General features: G+C 51.1%; 1 protein-coding gene across 1 annotated transcript in view; it reads right to left on the reverse strand.

Moving 5' to 3' along the window:
- Positions 1-17,412, reverse strand: part of RBPMS2 (RNA binding protein, mRNA processing factor 2) — a 49,197-nt gene that overhangs the window by 13,956 nt on the left and 17,829 nt on the right. The window contains exons 2-6 of the mRNA XM_044979474.1: positions 12,768-12,845; positions 10,384-10,422; positions 8,774-8,836; positions 6,733-6,883; positions 5,914-6,062 (exon numbers count right to left, since the gene is read on the reverse strand). Coding sequence (XP_044835409.1) covers positions 5,914-6,062; positions 6,733-6,883; positions 8,774-8,836; positions 10,384-10,422; positions 12,768-12,845 — 480 coding nt within the window. The remainder of the gene's footprint in view (positions 1-5,913; positions 6,063-6,732; positions 6,884-8,773; positions 8,837-10,383; positions 10,423-12,767; positions 12,846-17,412) is intronic.

Raw genomic sequence — 17,412 nt, forward strand, 5'->3', positions numbered from 1 at the left:
GGCTTTGTCAAGACTGACCTTAAAAACCTCTAAGGAAGGAGATTCCACTACCTCCCTAGGTAACCCATTCCAATTCTTCACCACCCTACTAGTGAAAAAAAGTTTTTCCTAATATCCAACCTAAACCTCCCCCTCTGCAACTTGAGACCATTACTCCTTGTTCTGTCATCTTCTACCACTGAGAACAGTCTAGATCCATCCTCTTTGGAACCCCCTTTCAGGTACTTGAAAGCAGCTATCAAATCGCCCCTCATTCTTCTCTTCTGCAGACTAAACAATCCCAGTTCCCTCAGCCTCTCCTCATAAGTCATGTGCTCCAGCCCCCTAATCATTTTTGTTGCCCTCCGCTGGACTCTCTCTAATTTATCCACATCCTTCTTGTGGAGTGGGGCCCAAAACTGGACACAGTACTCCAAATGAGGCCTCACCAGTGCTGAGTAGAGGGGAATGATCACATCCCTCGATCTGCTGGAAATGCCCCTACTTATACAACCCAAAATGCCATTAGCCTTCTTGACAAGGGCACACTGTTGACTCATTCAGCTTTTCGTCCACCGTAACCCCTAGGTCCTTTTCTGCAGAACTGCTGCCCAGCCATTCGGTCCCTAGTCTGTAACAGTGCATGGGATTCTTCCGTCCTAAGTGCAGGACTCTGCACTTATCCTTGTTGAACCTCATCATATTTCTTTTGGCCCAATCCTCTAATTTGTCTAGGTCCCTCTGTATCCTAGCCCTACCCTCCAGCGTATCAACCACTCCTCCCAGTTTAGTGTCATCTACAAACTTGCTAAGGGTGCAGTCCACACCATCCTCCAGATTGTTAATGAAGATATTGAATAAAACCGGCCCCAGCACCGACCCTTGGGGCACTCCACTTGATACCGACTGCCAACTAGACATGGAACCATTGATCACTACCCGTTGAGCCCGACCATCTAGCCAGTTTTCTATCCACCTTACCGTCCATTCATCCAGCCCATATTCTCTGTTCTGCTGCAGAGACCCCACATTCTCCCCTGGCACTGGGGAGCGCATTGCTGTGCTGCTCCCCCTTGCCCCAAATCCCCCACACCACATTAGTTAGGGCTCTCCGGAGCTGCCTTCCCGGCAACACTGACAGTCTGCTGAGAGGAGCTGAGCCCCAGGCAGGAGCTGGCTTTGTTTGTGCTAACCGGGGAGGAAAGGTGAAGGTTAGACCTGACAACGTGGGGCTGAGTCTATCCCCTTTGGAGAGTCTGGAAGGAAGTGCCTGACAAGTGCTGTTCTCGAACGTGCACAGTAGAGAATTTAGTTGTGTGCTTCCGTCATCATGTCGCTTGCCTCCCCCACCATGTGACATGAGTGAGACAAGGGTGTGGCCAATCGCCTTGGAGGGGGTGGCTGGGGAGAGATGAACTCCTTTGATGCCTAATAACAGGTTTTTCCTGCCATGGTTCAATGAGGTTCCTCTCACCTTGCCCTTCAGCCTCTGACAGGGCTAAGTAAATCCTAGCTTGTTGGGGAGAAGTTCAATGTAAGATGGTGCCATGCTGTGGTGCCATATTGTGCTGTCAGGTTGGAGATGTGGGTTAGAAAGAATGCCTGGCATCTCATTCCCCAGGCTCTGGTGGGTGGGTAGCGTGAGGCCCATGCACTGATTGCCAAGGAGATACGGGCTACAGAGATGGGCAGAAGCTTGCAAATCCCGCTGTGCACCCTGGAGAAGAGATGGTTACCTTACCAGTCTTTCCAGACGTGGGGGCCATCATGCTTAGGAATGAAGCTGTAGGACAGCCACTCCACTAGCGGCAATTAGGCATCACTAGGGTGTCCCATCTCCAGGGACAGCTCTGAGCTTCAGGGCTAGCCTGCGCTGGCATCATGGCTGGCGTTCACTAGGGACATCAAAGGAGGGATTTGAGAGAGGGAGGGAAGGCAGATGGTATCATTTAAGTCAGTGATTGGCCACTGTGGGAGTCCCCCTGGCAGAGGCTTGCAGCCGGCAGTACCACACAGTAAGCAGTCACAGGTGTGCCAGCCCATTGGGCTATGGCATCTCCTCTAGGAGGGCCACAGCAATGCCCAGGTAGTATTGGTAGTGAGACAGGTAATAGTCAATGAGGAGGTTACTGAAAGCTCAGAGCTACTTGAGACCCTAGACCAGCCTCATACCACCGCTTGCCATCTGAGCAGGAGACATGTGCACCAATCCCATGGAGCCAGCTTGGCTGGAGCTATTACACTGAGTTATTCCTAGAGTTATAGCCAAGGCAGCAAACAGTATGCACCCCTCCAGCTGCCACACCACCAGGGGATGGGATCCCTCAGGGATGAGCCATGTGCCCAGACAAGAGCCACATGTCACAGGTCTGGCTTTACTTGGGGTACTTTAACAATTTGTTAGGGGTTCATAGTGCATGTTGTCTCAGGCCAGGAGATCTAAAAAAAGTTACAGGAGTGTCTCCAACAGGCTATGAAGCTGCTGAAGACCAGTGTAGGGGGACTAGGTCCCACACTGCAGGGGAACATCCAGGCAGACCAGCATTTTTGCTCACCCTGATTTCCTGGATAGGAGCAGCTGCAGTGATGAACCTGTGGAACTGTGTATGTGCTTGTATGCTGCATCACAGCAAGAACAGTGCCTCTCTACTAGCCACCATAGCCAGTGTGGATGGAGGACTCTGCCAGTGGTCTGTTTTGTTACATATTGAGAACAGGGTTTGAAGGCCACTTACTTGGCAAAGATTTTATCCACAATTCAAGAACTACAGTCCTCACTCTGATCTCACCCCACCCTGCAGCCCCACCCAGCTGGGCCTCTGCAGCAGAGGGCTCCTGCCTATGGATTAGCTGCTGCCAGCTCAGCCACCCAAGTAATATTTAACTCCATACATTTTTATTGGGCACCTGTGCACTATGTGGGAATGCCTGAGGACATGCCAGCTAGAGATCACAGTATGGGGAGAAACCTGGTAGTGACTCAGAGCTGCAGGAGAGGATGTTCTTCCCAAAACTACTTTAATGAAGGGACCTGATCAAACTACAGCCCTCTGCCAGACAGACACTCCTCTTCCCTCCCTGCCCCCAGAGTGGGAAAGGCCAGGTGAATGCTACTTGCATGTGGATGAGCTGTACAGACTTCTACAGTTTTGGACAAGTTAACCCATTATGCTCCATTCTGGCTGCATGGGCTGTACTGTAGTTAGTACCATCTGCCCAGCCACCCAGCACAACATGGCAGCACTGCCTAGGGCAGAGCTCCTGCTAGTGGGCATTAGCTTCAATACTGCTGCCTGCTGGGCATCTAAGAGGAATTCTAGACATACCAGCCCTGTAGAAGTGGAGCCAACTGAAGAGCTTTTAGAGGACTCATGAGCTAGATGGGCAGAGCTGATCTTGTAAAGCAAGTGCATTAATCTCCCTCTGCATAGGCACTGATTCCATGGGTGCCCCCCCTTCCCATCAGCACCTCCTCTCCCCACACCTGCAATCAGCTGTTTTGCAGCATGCAGGAGTCTGGGGTGGGAGGGGGAAGATGGGAGAGGAGCAAGGATATGACATGCTTGGGGAAGGGGTGGAGTGGGGGAGGGCCTGGGGGGGGGTGAGCACCCCCCAGCTCAAAGGAAAGTTGGTGCCTGTGCCCCTCTGGCTCAAGTCCTAGGGAAGGGTAGGGTGAGGCTTCCTGGTCTGGGTAAGCTTTGACTGGACTTCCCTTTCAAGGCCATTCTTGTAAAATGTAGTTGCTGCAATTGCTTCCTTTCCTCTAGCCATCTCACAACAGCCTAGGGCTGTACGGAGAGGCAGGGTATGCAACTAGTCTAGGAACCCTAGTCATTCTGGAGTACAGTATCCCAAGTCACTACTGGCCCATTTAGGATAGGCATGTGTACTTCCAATATTTAACAGCAGTGCAGGGACTTGAGCAACCAAGCAATTGTCAGTCAATACAAGGGCAGACCACTCAGTCCAGCCCTATGCAGCTTAGCAGCCTGCTGGACTTCACCTATGTAGTAAAATGCCAAGCCATTGCCTAAAGAGGCCCAGCTGGGCAGAGGAGGTCTCTCCATAGTTCAGTCTTTGATGGGTCCTGATGGACAGGATACAGGCCACAAGCCTACATGTGCCAATGCCTCAAGCAGGGATGTCAGAGCTACATGGCAACAACAAGAGCAACTAACCATGGCCCTTTGGTTTCAGCCGATGTGCAACAGACACATTAAGATGCAGCAATACAGAGCTGAGGCTCCATGACAAGGTTAACTATCCATGGTACCTCTATGGCCTCACAGCCCTGTGGCCCCACCCTGGGAGGCAGGGCTGGGCTCTTAATCCCCACTTCCAGATGGGGACCACAGGCAGAGCCAGTGACTTGTTCAGGCCACCCAAGGCTGTTTGTGGCAGATCAGAGGTCAAGTCCTGCTCTTCCATGGGCCAGGCAGGGCTCTAACCACTGAACCTTCCTTCCTCTGCCTCCCCATGGTGATGCCATGCTAGGCTTAAGTTAGCACATTGTGGGTCTCAGATTAGAGTTAAAAGCTTGTTTAAGGTACAATACGTTCTTATATCCCTCCTCCCCTGCAGGGCATCACTACAGGCAGAAGCACCCAAAACCTTAACATGTTTGGATTGGGTTTTCAGTGCAATGGTCAACAGGTGTGGGGGTTAGTCACTGGTCTGGGCCCCATTACAACATCCTTGTACTTTGTCCTTAGGGATTCACACTCAACCTTAGCTCCATTTTAGTGTAGGTGGTCTTGGAATTCCTAGAATTTTAAGAGAAAAGTCTACACTAACCTTTAACAAGGAGCCCAAAAATTATGCAATGGCTCCATATTCAGAGAGCTGGTAGTAACAGCCTTAAGTCTTATTTTAACTTTGAAAGGGCGGGTTTATGGGCATGCCAAAGCAGCCTGCAAGCTCCAGTTGTGAAGCTTTATCAAAGCAGCTTCTGCAGCCTTATAAATCTGATCCTGGCATGAGACTAGAGCTAGGACATGGGCCTCAAGAACCAGGCTCCCTATGGGTGCCAAGGCTTCTGCCTCAGTCCCCCTCCAGGGCTGCCCTGGTGCAGCAGGGCCATGGGGAGCCTTTTTAACACTGCTCCCCCAGCTAGCATATGGCCACAGAACATCAGAGATGAGTAACAGGTGGGCAGAGTCATCTACCAGTGAAGTGACCTGACACATGACCAGTCTACCTCATTACTGGAAACAGGATCACTGCATGCAGACAAGCTATAGAAGGGCAAGAATTGGTGGAGTTTGGATTTGTCATCTGAGCTGTTGACCTCACCTTGTCTATAGCATAACCATTAACTCTGCCTAGCTAGTACTAAGTTGATTCAAATGCAGCCTGTGCACAAAGTTCCCTTAGTTTTAGCAATGAGAAGTTTGAAAAAAAAACCATTCAGAACAAAGCTGAATCTCCCAAGTACCTAATTTAATTAACGCCTATGGAACCCCTGTCCCACGTGCAAATGGAACACAGCCTTAGCTACAGAGTCATGACCTGCCCCTCCATAAGCAGGTTGCACAGTTCACCGATCTGCCAGCATTTCCTCCCTCTAGCCCTGCTGAGCAGGATTCTGCTTGGCTCGATGCACTGCCTGCCAGCCAAGTCCCAAGGGCAGGCTTCCCCTGCTGTCAGCAGCCAAGCAGACTGAACCTGCAGTGCCAGAAGTGTCTGGGCTTTCACTGCATGGGGGGGCAGGTGACCTCAGGCTGCCTGTTACTCAGTAGCCTGCACTTTCATCAGGGCCCCCAGCACAGCCTGTTTACTTAGAGCAGCAGCGCAGGAATGCACTCCCCTGCTCAGTAGGTGGGTCAAGGTGCAGAAGCCAATGTCCAAGCCGAACAAATAAGGCTCCAAGTAAATGGTTCTCCAGAAGGTGCAGGAGGGCTTCCCTTGGGAGCAGGAAAGCTGGGCATGACTCACCTGAGCGTGAAGGGCAGCAGCGGCAGCAGCAGCAGCTGGGTATGTGAACGCAGCATGGGGGATGGCAGGGGTTAGCTCTGTGGTGTACAGTGGGTAGGGAGCCCACGCCTCTGGAGATGCTGGAATAAGAGCTGCTCCAGCCAGGTCATCTAGACAGTTAGAAACAGCAGTCAGTGTTTGAGATGTGCGCCAAGGGGAAACAGAGCTGGACTCTGCAGCAGCAAGACCAAGGCTCAGCAGTTCTTTGCTTCCAGAAATCCCTCAGGGAAGGATTAGAGATCTAACCAAACTGGAGTTCCTCTGGAGAGCCACTCCTCTGCCTCCATGCGCTGAATAATTCCTTGCACCCAGAGCCTGGTGCAGCTCAGCCACCAGTGATCAAGCTTAGGAAAGTTATGGCTTGATGTGCTGAGAGGTTTAATGCCAGCAATGCCACCTCCTCTCCTGCCCCAGAGGGGAGGTCTAGCTACTGTGGAGAGCCGGAGGGGCTAACCCTGACAGCCTCTATAGCTCAGAGTACTCATGCTGCTATCTACACCTGGTGAGCCCTTGTATGTGGAGCAGGTGGCCCCCAGCAGAGCCCACAGGCAGGTCCTGCTGCAGCTGTGAGTGAAGGACCAAGCTGGAGCTCTCCCCCATTTCAGTGCCCTCCCAACAGCCAGGCTGTTGCCTACAGTGGTGACACTGGCACATCTGAGGCCAGGCTCCTGCCCAACATGGGCATTAATGGCCATCTAGACAGCAACAAGGAAAGCAGCCACAGCGCCTGCTCCACTGCAGAGCCCCTCCTTCCCCAGCGTGGCCCTGGTGGCTACTCACAGGGGTCCCGTGCGATGAAGTGTGCGCCCAGGGCAGGGTGGATGTTGGTGGGGTTCGGTGTGGCCATCAGCTTGCTTTTTGCCATCTTGGTGTTGGCTTTGGCAAACTCCAACCGCAAGGTCTGTGGGTTCTCCGGGTCGAAGCGGATGCCCTGCAGGAGGGGAGCACAGAGTCTTGCACTGAAGCCAATTCTACTCCCCAGGTGGGTTCAGATAGTCCTCTCCCTGGCCAGGGACCAGAGCCCAGCCTGCGACAGCCAGTTATGCATAGCATAGCAGGATGAGGCTGGGGACACTAGATCAGAAATAGAGTGCTTGACTCACCCAGGACAGCTGGCTCTCTAGCCTTCTGTGCACTGGGGAATTTTTCCTTCTTGCCAACAGGTACAGCTGATCTGGTGTTGGAAGCATGCGCATGTGGACAGGACCAAGCCCCACACAGCACCATCTTTCAGAGAGTGGGTGAGCTTTGCTCAGGGCAAATTGACTGTGCTGGAGATTGGAGAGCCCTGTCCACACTGGCATTTCCTCCTGTGGGCAATGGGCAAGGCTAGATGCCTGGTAACACTGAGTGGAGACGCACTAGTGCAGAAAAGGCTGCCACAGGCAGCAGCTGCTCAGCTCAAGTAGGAGGAGGCAAGATGGGCTCCCCAACATGCAATAACCTGGCTTGTCACCGTAGCAAGGTTTATTAGATGGCTTAGGGGCAGGATGCTATGCAGCAGGGAGGAGGAGACATGCATGGCTGAAGGGGATGTGATGAGTGGTGCACACTTAACAAGGATAATGCCCTCAGTGTATCTGAGCCAGCAGGTGCATTGGTCCTTGGCAGACACCCAGATGCCATGGTTTATGGAAAAGAAGCCATAAAAAGAGAAACCCCACAGATCTACAGGGCCCATTGTAAGCCAGGTGCTGGGGGCTTCAGAAGTTTGATCCACAATAGCTTCCTGCTGAACTGACTTGTCACCCTCTCTGCTTGATGGCACCTAGCCATTCAGCACTAACAGCAAGGCAGCCCTCCTCTGGCAGCGCCACCACACGGGTGTAGCTAACTGCTACCCAGCAATAGAGAACCAGGGGTCTGTAGTCCTCACACCTTCATTTGCAAGTTAAGGCATTAAAGGCACCACTGAGCTCAGCCTACAAGCTCCTACATTTGGAATAAGTATTTGGTAATGGGCTCAAAAGGTATGAGACTCAATGGTTAAATATTAAAGCAAGATCAAGTCAGACCAGAAATGAGGTGTACACTTCTACTAGTGAGGGTAATTAACCATCAGAACAACTTCAAGGATTGTAGCAGCTTCTCCAGAGGAGATTGGCTGTTTTCCTAGTTCAAAGGGAATTGTTGTGGGGAGTCTCTGGCCTGTGCTATACAGAGATCTGACAAAAGGATCACAGGAATCTTTGGGCCTTGGAATCTATGAATCCAAGATTCACCCTCTGCTTGTTTGACTGTCCCATAACCAAGGGGAGCCAGAAGTCACCCAGGTTATGCCACCCCCACCCTATACTCCAGTCTGATAAGCCAGTTTTGCAGCTAGTGTCTGAAATGAGACATGGTTATGAATGAGGCAGGCTGTGATCAGGCAGTGAAGACCCTTCTGTCCTCTGGGTCTCTAGCTCTGAGGCAGAGACCTTTAGTCTTCAGCAGAAAGGTATGACAGAAGGGGGATTGAAAGCTGGTAGTGAATAGAAGGAACTGTGCAGTATTTGCTGTGCCCAGCTCATTAATGTATCAATCAGCAGATAGGCCAATGCAATGTTACCTAGCTGTGGAGGAGTTCTGAGCAGATGAAGTGCATTGCATTGGCTATCGCTAGTTTCTAGAACAGGCTGAAGTCCTAGTGCGGGTACTGATCCTTGCTAGCCTATGTTTCAGGGAATAGCTGAGGGGCAGGGATCCTTCACATGCTGCTGACAAGCCAAGTATCCATTTAGCTTGCTGCCTGGTTAGAAGTGGCACTAAGCATCAGCTGCTAAAGGTGGGGCTGGTTAGCCACATGAGGCCCCAGCTGGAGTCATAGATGGGTACTTACATTTAAGGCGTTCTTTGCTGCTTCAGCACCAGCTCGGCTATCGAAGGTAACAAAACCTACTGGCTGGAGGAGACAATAACTGGTTAGGTCTGAGCACCTCCTCCCATGCTACTCCCAGGCTGCCAGCACCAGAGGCTCAGCTCCAGTCAGACCAGAATCCTGCAGCATTCAGTGAGCAGCAAGAGGCCAGTGTGGCTGCTCTAAACCAGAATTTAGGGGCAGAGAATTCAGAGAGAAGCCCAAGAGTCATACTAGGACTCCAATTCCTGCCCCCGGTGCTTCTTCTGGCCTGGGCCCAGGGCTGCCTTGTTAGCACTATGGGATTTTGACTGGCCTAATGATCCATCTGCACAGCACCAGACGCCACATGGTTTTCTTTCAAGGGCACAGAGATCCAATCGCCCTCGCTCTGGCCCTGGAACAATGTCTGAATTGCAGCCCCAGCTGGTGTTTGAGCTCATCTGGGTTTGGGGGACAGTTTTGCCAGGGCAGACAAGTCATTAGGGTTGAGGAGTAGTGTCAGATCCCAGCCCCTTTATCTCACCTTTGGTCATGTCACATCTGCAGAGAGCTGCATGGACACAGGGCAGCAAACCGCCCTCCCCCTCCCCGTGAGAACAGGACATGCTTAAGCCTTGGGGGTGGGAGGGGACACCACGCAGCCTTTGTGAAGGGGCAACAACACTTCCATGCAGCCAGCCAGCTCAGGTCCTGGATTAAGCATTCATCCCCCTGCCTCCTCCATCTATGGAGTCTGGGGAGCTCTGCGTAGGGAGGTGTGACACCTATCAGTACTTACGGCAGGAGGGCCCCAGTTACCCATGGGGATTTACACTAAGAGGCTCGGAGTTTGCAGCTTCACAGTTCTGCCTCCTGTTACTAGGCTTTCCTGCTAGCACTCGCCTCTCAAACAGGAGGGACCCAGCAGGATACTGGTTGTTCTGTGGCTACCCCTCCCCAGCATTGTTGGAGGGGGGCTGCACTGGACTGCATGCCAGCTTTGTTCACACAGAAGCACAGCTCTCAGTAAGAGGGACTGTAGGGCCATGTCAGCTTGGAGTGACAGCTCCACATCTGAGTGCAGCACCTACTGAGCTTGTCTGATAGACTCCACACAGGCCTGTGCCCTGCCTGGGCTGGGCAACCCTCACCCAAAGGATCTCTCCACAGCCTTAGACTGCCTCTGCCCCACCACTGCGTCATCAAAATGGCCTCTGGTCTAGTCTGCCTGCAACATGCTTGCTGCCTACAAGAGCTGGCAGGTTGGGCTCAGCTGGACAAGTGGAACAGGCTAGGTGGGGCTCAGCATTTTATTCCCCAGGGGAAGTCACGGATGGTCCTGCTCCAAGGCTCACTACCACCCAGCCATGCAGCAGAGGTGGCTGAGAAGACATTTGGGAAAGCTGCACCATGGGCTGGGAGCCAGGGTCTGGATGCAGGTGTGAGCAGGGACTGAGGAGAGAGCCCAGTTACTAAAGGATGGCATTTCACCCTGCAAGGACTGTGGCATCCTCCCTGAGTCCCATCCTGGGAACCTAATCCCTGCTACACCAGAAGCCATGGAATTAGTGCCCAGGGAAGGGGAGAGGGGATGGAATTAGGTGAGTTACCTGTTTTGATGTTAGTTTGATCAGTGACCCTTCATAGCCCTGGAGAGAGCGGGAGAGAGAAACCAGAAAGTTATGACTCCTTAAAGGCAAGGCAACCAGCAAGGTGTCTGGACAACACAATTGACTCCAGGAATCCCCCACCAGCATAACTCTGGATGATCCAGCTGTGGTGTTTGAGCTATGTTAGCTTCTCCTCCCAGCCTGGTCCCTCTTCTCATCTCCCACCCTGCTGGACTTGGGAGTGAGCACTCATGGTGCCTGCCACCTGTGCATGCTGGACAAAGGTCTGGAGAGCCTGCAAAGAGTTACTTAGTAGCAAAAGCAGCTTCCCCGCAGCTGCTCACAGCAGGAGTCAGGTCTAACTTCAGATGCCTCCTCTGTCCATCCTACATTTTTTATTCAGAATCTGTTCAGGAAGCTAGATGCTGGGGGAGGGGGGGCGCGCAGAGCACATTAACCCCAGCAAATGCTACTGCCAGCTAATGAAGTTATTGAACAGGAGGAATACTGGAGTGGGTATTCTGGTTTCTGGTCCCCATGCATCCAGAGCAGCAGAACTGCCTAAGCCTGTGGTTTTCAACCTTCTCTTTTACAGAGTCAAAATATTTTGAATGGAGGTGTGGACCCCTTTGGAAATCTTAGGCAGTCTGCAGACCCCCAGGGGTCCACAGACCACAGGTTGAAAACCACTGGCCTCAAGTATACAGACTGCAGACCAGGACACCAGCATCAGTTCAGTTTCAGCCCATAGTCTGGGTTTATAGCTTCCCAGACCAGTTACACACATCAAGGTTTGCCCAGGAGGGATGGTTTGTTGTGCCACTAGTGATCAGGTTTGTGCAGTGCCATGCACATGGCCTCACAGGGTCCTTAACACTAGAGGCAGCGCCCCAAGCAAGTCTGGATGTCTCTACAGAAGTCTGTGGCAGTGTATTGCTTGTGCCCCAACCCCTATAGCCTAGGGCAAGGGCTAGCCCAAGGCACAGTATGTTCTTATCCAGGTGAGACCTGCAACATTTGGAAAGAGGAGTCTATGCCATAGCAGGGGGGGAGTACAGCCCCCTCCTCCCCAAACAGGCCTGTTCTCCAGGTACACTGGAGGGAAAGTTGCCATGGTAGCTGTCCAGCAGCTCTCCCCAGCTTAGCTACTCCCCAGCCCCTCGGTGATGACCGAGCAAAAGTTTAGCTGTCACAGGGAATCTGACTCATCTGGGTCAGACATTTCACCCCTCTGCACATTAGGGACAGGGGAGCTCTTCACTTCCCCTTAGAGCAGCAAACAGCAGCTAGAACTTGGGACGTCCTGCTCCCTAGGGCTCTGTGGTGAGCGAGCAGTGCCTGCAGTGGCTTTTAGTACATTGGTATGAGCTCCTGTGAAAGGAGGGAACCACTGTGGGGCCCCAAGGGGCACTTTCTGGGTTATCAGAGGGGTATGGTGAGCTCCAAGCTCCCATCGACCCTGGGCTCAGGACAGCGAGGGATTGATGGCTTGCAATGCCTGGGACAGAAGGGATAGCCTCTACTCCCCAGCTGAGGCTTCTGTTACTCAACTGCCACCAGCATTAGATGCCTCACTATTGTGACTGAGCATCTACCAGGTTACCCTGAAGGGCTCCTCCCCAACCCCCACTGAGCAGCAGCCTGGGTCCCTTCACTCTTCCCATTAGACTTTCGGACCCAGGGGGGAGGGATAGCTCAGTAGTTTGAGCATTGGCCTGCTAAACCCAGGGTTGTGAGTTCAATCCTTGAGGGGGCCATTTGGGGAACTGGGGCAAAAATCTGGGGATTGGTCCTGCTTTGAGTAGGGGGGTGGACTAGATGACCTCCTGAGGTCCCTTCCAACCGTATGAACATCTCCTTTGCCCCCACATCATCCTGCCCCCCCCCAAAAAGAAACCACACTCCCTCAAGCAGATGGCAGCCTGTGCTGCCCAAGGCAGGCTGTCTAGAGGACCAACCAGCATGTTGCTAGCAGGGCAGCCCACTTTAGGTTGGTTTAGGATGGGATGTTAGATGGGTAGGGATCTGAGTTACTACAGAGAATTCTTTCCTGGGTGCTGGCTGGTGAGTCTTGCCCACATGCTCAGGGTTTAACTGATCGCCATATTTGGGGTCGGGAAGGAATTTTCCTCCAGGGCAGATTGGCAGAGGCCCTGGAGGTTTTTCGCCTTCCTCTGCAGCATAGGGCACGGGTCACTTTCTGGAGGATTCTCTGCAGCTTGAGGTCTTCAAACCGCAATTTGGGGACTTGAATAACTCAGACATAGGCTAGGGGTTCGTTATAGAAGTGGATGGGTGGTATTCTGTGGCCTGCATTGTGCAGGAGGTCAGACTAGATGATCATAATGGTCCCTTCTGACCTTAAAGTCTATGAGTCTACTCACCTTGAACGGTCGGAAGAGCAGATAGAGCTCTCTGGGTTTGATGTCCACAGGAAGGCCACTGACAAAGAGAGTCCGTACCTAGAAGAGATGGGCCCACACTGAGTGCCAGGCAGGCAGAGGCTGGAGTGCTAGGTAACACATGCATTTCAGAGACATGGCCTCAATACATCACCCTTTGCATTCCAGGCCTTTCCCTGGCAAGAGGGGGGAGTGTCATGCCTATGGCAGCATGTTCCTGGGGGTAGAAATGCTGCTCTAACTCTAGAACTCAAGCTTCCTAGATTTGGGGGAAGGGGTGTCTAGCTAGAGAGGTCATTCAAACTGCTGGCTCACCTTCAGAGGCACTGTAGTGCCTCCTTCAGAGGGGGTGGGGCCCATCAGAGCTGTTAATTGAGCCAGCTTCTCAAGTTACAGAACCATGTACAGTCACTGTTCACACCCAAAACAGAGCTGCATGTGCTCCTATATGGCTCTACTAGGCCCAGGCCCTGCCTCTCAGCATGACCTGGACACTAGAGCAGGGCCTGAGACATTGCTCAGAAATGCATGAGCATGGATTAAAGTCTCCTGACTGGGAATTTTGAGATGGGCTGTTCACCCAGGCAAAGATGACCCCTTTAGTTGGTGGAAATCTGCAGTATTTCAATCCCACTGTGTGCTCACTGTGCACCCAGCAAGATCTTTGAGGCAAAACAACCCATCTTCTTGGCATTACACAGCCCCAGAACATCCTGCAGGGTCACAGAAGTTAGACCTACTCCATCCTTATCAGTGCAGGAAGGGTCTAGCAGGGAGTTCAGTATGCTTCTCAAAGTAAGGGGCCCAGAACTAGGCTTCTGGGTACAGACTCAAAGTCAAAGGACAGCAAGACAACCAATGGAGAATGTTCATTGAAAGCTCCAGTGGTGACAGGTCACACCATATGCACATAGTCCACTGATGGCTGCTGGAGTGAGTTGATAGTATCAGAGTGACATTCCCATCTCTGGCTCAATCCTGCAAATCCATAAATCTTTGGGACAGCCCAGGACAATACCAGGCATGCACTCCTTCATGTCTCAATGGACATCTTAGAGCACTGTATGCTGAGGTCTGTGACATACCCAAAGAGCACACAATGCCACGTCTGCATGCGGTAAGCAACTGGAGGAAGCCCAGATCTTAGCAAGACTGGCTTGACTGACTTGAACACTATGCTCAGAATTTGGCATGAACAGTGCATATGGAATGCCTCTAACAGACCCAGATCTACCTGTAAGAGGGTCCAGACTCCTGACCCATAGTGATGCAGGTAGTACATAGATCTGCTAGATCCTGAACTTCGTCACAGTGCATAGAGGTTTTCTGCATCCATAGACATGGATGTCATGCAGGAGGTGGTAAGACCTGGCTGTCAAAGGACATTGCTTGCTACAGTTTCCACTCTGACAAGTTAATCAACCAAGGCTGCAAGCACTCTCCATGGTGCTCAACCCCACCTGCACCAAGGTTCAGAACCTTGGTCTTCTGTCCAGCATCTTGGAGACCTTGAAGAGTCACAGAACCTTAGAAATGTAGGGCTGGAAGGGACCTCAAGAAGTCAATCCAGCCCTGTATTGTGGCAGGGCCAAGGAAACCTAGATCATCTCTGGCAGGTGTTTGTCCAGCTTGTTTTTAAGAGCTTCTAGGAAGGGAGGTTGTAGAGTCCCCATCATTGGAAGCCTGTTCCTTCACTGGACATGGAGAACAAGAAGTGATGACAATTGATCACCCTTCTCTTTATAAGAGCCCTTGAAGTATTAGAAGGCTTATCAGGTTGCACTTCAGTCTTCTCTAGACTAAACATGGAGTTCCCCCCAATCATAGAATATCAGGGTTGGAAGGGACCTCAGGAGGTCATCTAGTCCAATCCCCTGCTCAAAGCAGGACTCATCCCCAGACAGATTTATGCCCCAGACCCTTAAATGGCCCCCCCGCTCAAGGACTGAACTCACAACCCTGGGTTTTGCAGACCAATGCTCAAACCACTGAGCTATCTGTCCCCCCTAATCTTTCCTCATGGTCAGGTTTTCTAAACCTTTTATCATTTTTGTTGCTCTTCTGGACTCTCTCCAATTTGTCAACATCCTTCCTAGAGCGTGATGCCCAGAATTGCCTAGTACTCCACCTGGTGCCTCACTAGGGTCAAGTAGACCAGGGCAATTACCTCCTGTGTCTTGTATACAGGCAGTCCAGTTAATACACCCTAACACTACCTCTTTTGCAGCTGCACCACAGTGACAAATCAGTTTATGGTCCACTAATCCCCAGCTCCTTCTCAGCACTGCTACCCCCTAGCCAGTTATTTGATTTTTTTCCTTCCTAAGTGAAGTACTTTGTACTTCATTACTTTAATCTTGTTGATTTCAGACCAACTTTAAAAGGACCATGATAAATTAGAGGACAAGTTCTCCAAAGTGCTTGCAACCCCTTCCATGGGCAAGGATCATAAACTTACTCCCCACTCCATTATTCAAGTCATTAATGAAAATATTGGCCAGCGCTGGACCCAGGACTGACCCTTGTTGGACCACACTAGATACACCCTTCCAACATGACAGCAAGGCATTGGTAACTTCCGAGTACAGTCTTTCATCCAATTGTGCACCCACTTTATAATAAATTCATCTAGATCACATTTCTCTAGTTTGCTTATGAGAATGTCATGCAAAAAAAATTTGTTAAAAGCCTCACTAAAAAACCCAAGGTCTGCCATATCTACTGCTTCCCTCCATCCACTAGATCAGTAATCCTATGAAAAGGAGGAAATTAAGTTGGTTTGGCATGATTTGTTGACAAATCCTTGCTAGCTATTCCTTATAAGCCTTATTACCCTCCATCTGCTTACAAGTGTATTGTTCAATACCTGGAAAGATACTGGAGCAAGTTTATTGAAGTTAAGCTGACTCATCTATAATTCCCTGGGTCCTCCTTGTGCACCTTTTTAGAGGGGAGCAAACAGTACCTTTCTCCAGTCTTTGGGGACTTATCCTCCTCCAGGAATTCTCAAAAGATAAATTGCTAACAGCTCTAAGATTGCTGCAGCTAGTTGCTTAAATACCCTAGGATGAACTTCATCAGGCCCTATGACTAGAACACATCTGTATAAATATTCTGTAACCTGTTTTCCCTATTTAGCTTTCATTCCTTCCCTGGTTGTCTGTATTGTGTTGAGTAACTTATCTTTCTAGCGAAAAAAAAAAAAGGCAAAATGGGTATTAAGCACCTCAGCTTTGATAGTTTTTAAACTCTCCTTCCTTGCTAAGTAAAGGGCCTACACTTCCTTTGTCTCTTATTCCTAATATACTTAAAGAATCTTATTGCCTCGTGTTCCCCTTGCTAGGCAAGTCATTTTGTGTCTTAGCCTCAGCATAAGCATATAGAAAAAGTATTTTCATACATTCATCATTTAATTCACTGGGGACACAGCCAGTTACTCCCTGCAACCATCAAAGTCCAGCAGACCATTCCAGTCCAGCAAGTGACTGAAAACTGCTTAGTGTCTGGTCCTGTCCTGCCTACCCCAACCCACTTCCATGCCTGGCCACCTGCAGAATCCACTTTGCTGTAGGTATGGTCTCAGCCTGCTAGGTTCCTTCTACCTATCAGGGGTCTCCTTTAATCTGTACCTGGTCTTGGCAGGCTGGACCCTTGCTGAGGCGAGTCCCGGGGTAGTGAGTGGCAGGAGTAGCATTTGAGAGTGATGGCCATCTCCTGCAGCTGGACTACCTGCTCCTTGAGACTATCAAAAGCAGCCACCATCAAACTGTGCAAGTCAATCCTGCAGCCTCACTGGAGAAGTGACTGGCTCTCATGCAGTACAACTGCTTGTCAGAGCTGCTAAGACAAACCAAGGACCCAGCAGCTCAGCCACAGCCTGCATGTAGCTGATGAGTAAGAAGCACTAATGGGGAGGCTGGGGAGCATCTGCTGTGCATTTTCAGAAGAGGCTAGCCCATTTTGCACACAAGCAGTGGCCACGTCACCAATGCTAGGCATGCACATGCCTCAGCCCTGTGAAACAGCCTTCCCTGTTCAATATTTCAGGATGTGCTCAGGTCCCAGAATGGGATGTTCTCTGTGCAGCAAGATACAGGTCAGATGGTTTTGAAAGTGGTCCTGTACTGTTATTAGCAAGCCCTTGAAACAAGTATGTTAGAAGGGAGAGGCAGCATTAGCTTGAGGACCAGAGTGATGTGGAGACAGTCCCAGGGAACAGCATGAGCAGGAAAGACCCAGGAGACTGGAGAATACATTGAAAGCTCTGTCAGACTCAGGACAAAGATGGATATGGTTGGTAGCCCACTCTGAATTATGAGCCCATCTACACTAGGAAATGGCTCAACTGCCAGTGACTGCTCCTAGAGAGGCTCCCCACCTTCCACCCCTACTACATTGTTCGAGATGGTTTCACCACCAGCGTGATGAAACTGGAGTCTTTTCAGCACCATGGCAGAGACCCAGGTCTCAAGCACCATCCCATGACAGGAAGCCTTGTTTGGCCACCAGCTGGGGAGCAGAGTGGGACTCATCCTGGGGAACCTGCATCCACTGCCAGCAACAGGGTATTTTTCTCAGATGAGAAACCAAGCCAGCCAATTCTTGCCTAGGACCCCCTTGCCTAGGG

This window comes from Mauremys mutica, chromosome 11 (genome assembly GCF_020497125.1).
Source record: "Mauremys mutica isolate MM-2020 ecotype Southern chromosome 11, ASM2049712v1, whole genome shotgun sequence".
In the NCBI taxonomy this organism is placed as follows: domain Eukaryota; kingdom Metazoa; phylum Chordata; order Testudines; family Geoemydidae; genus Mauremys; species Mauremys mutica.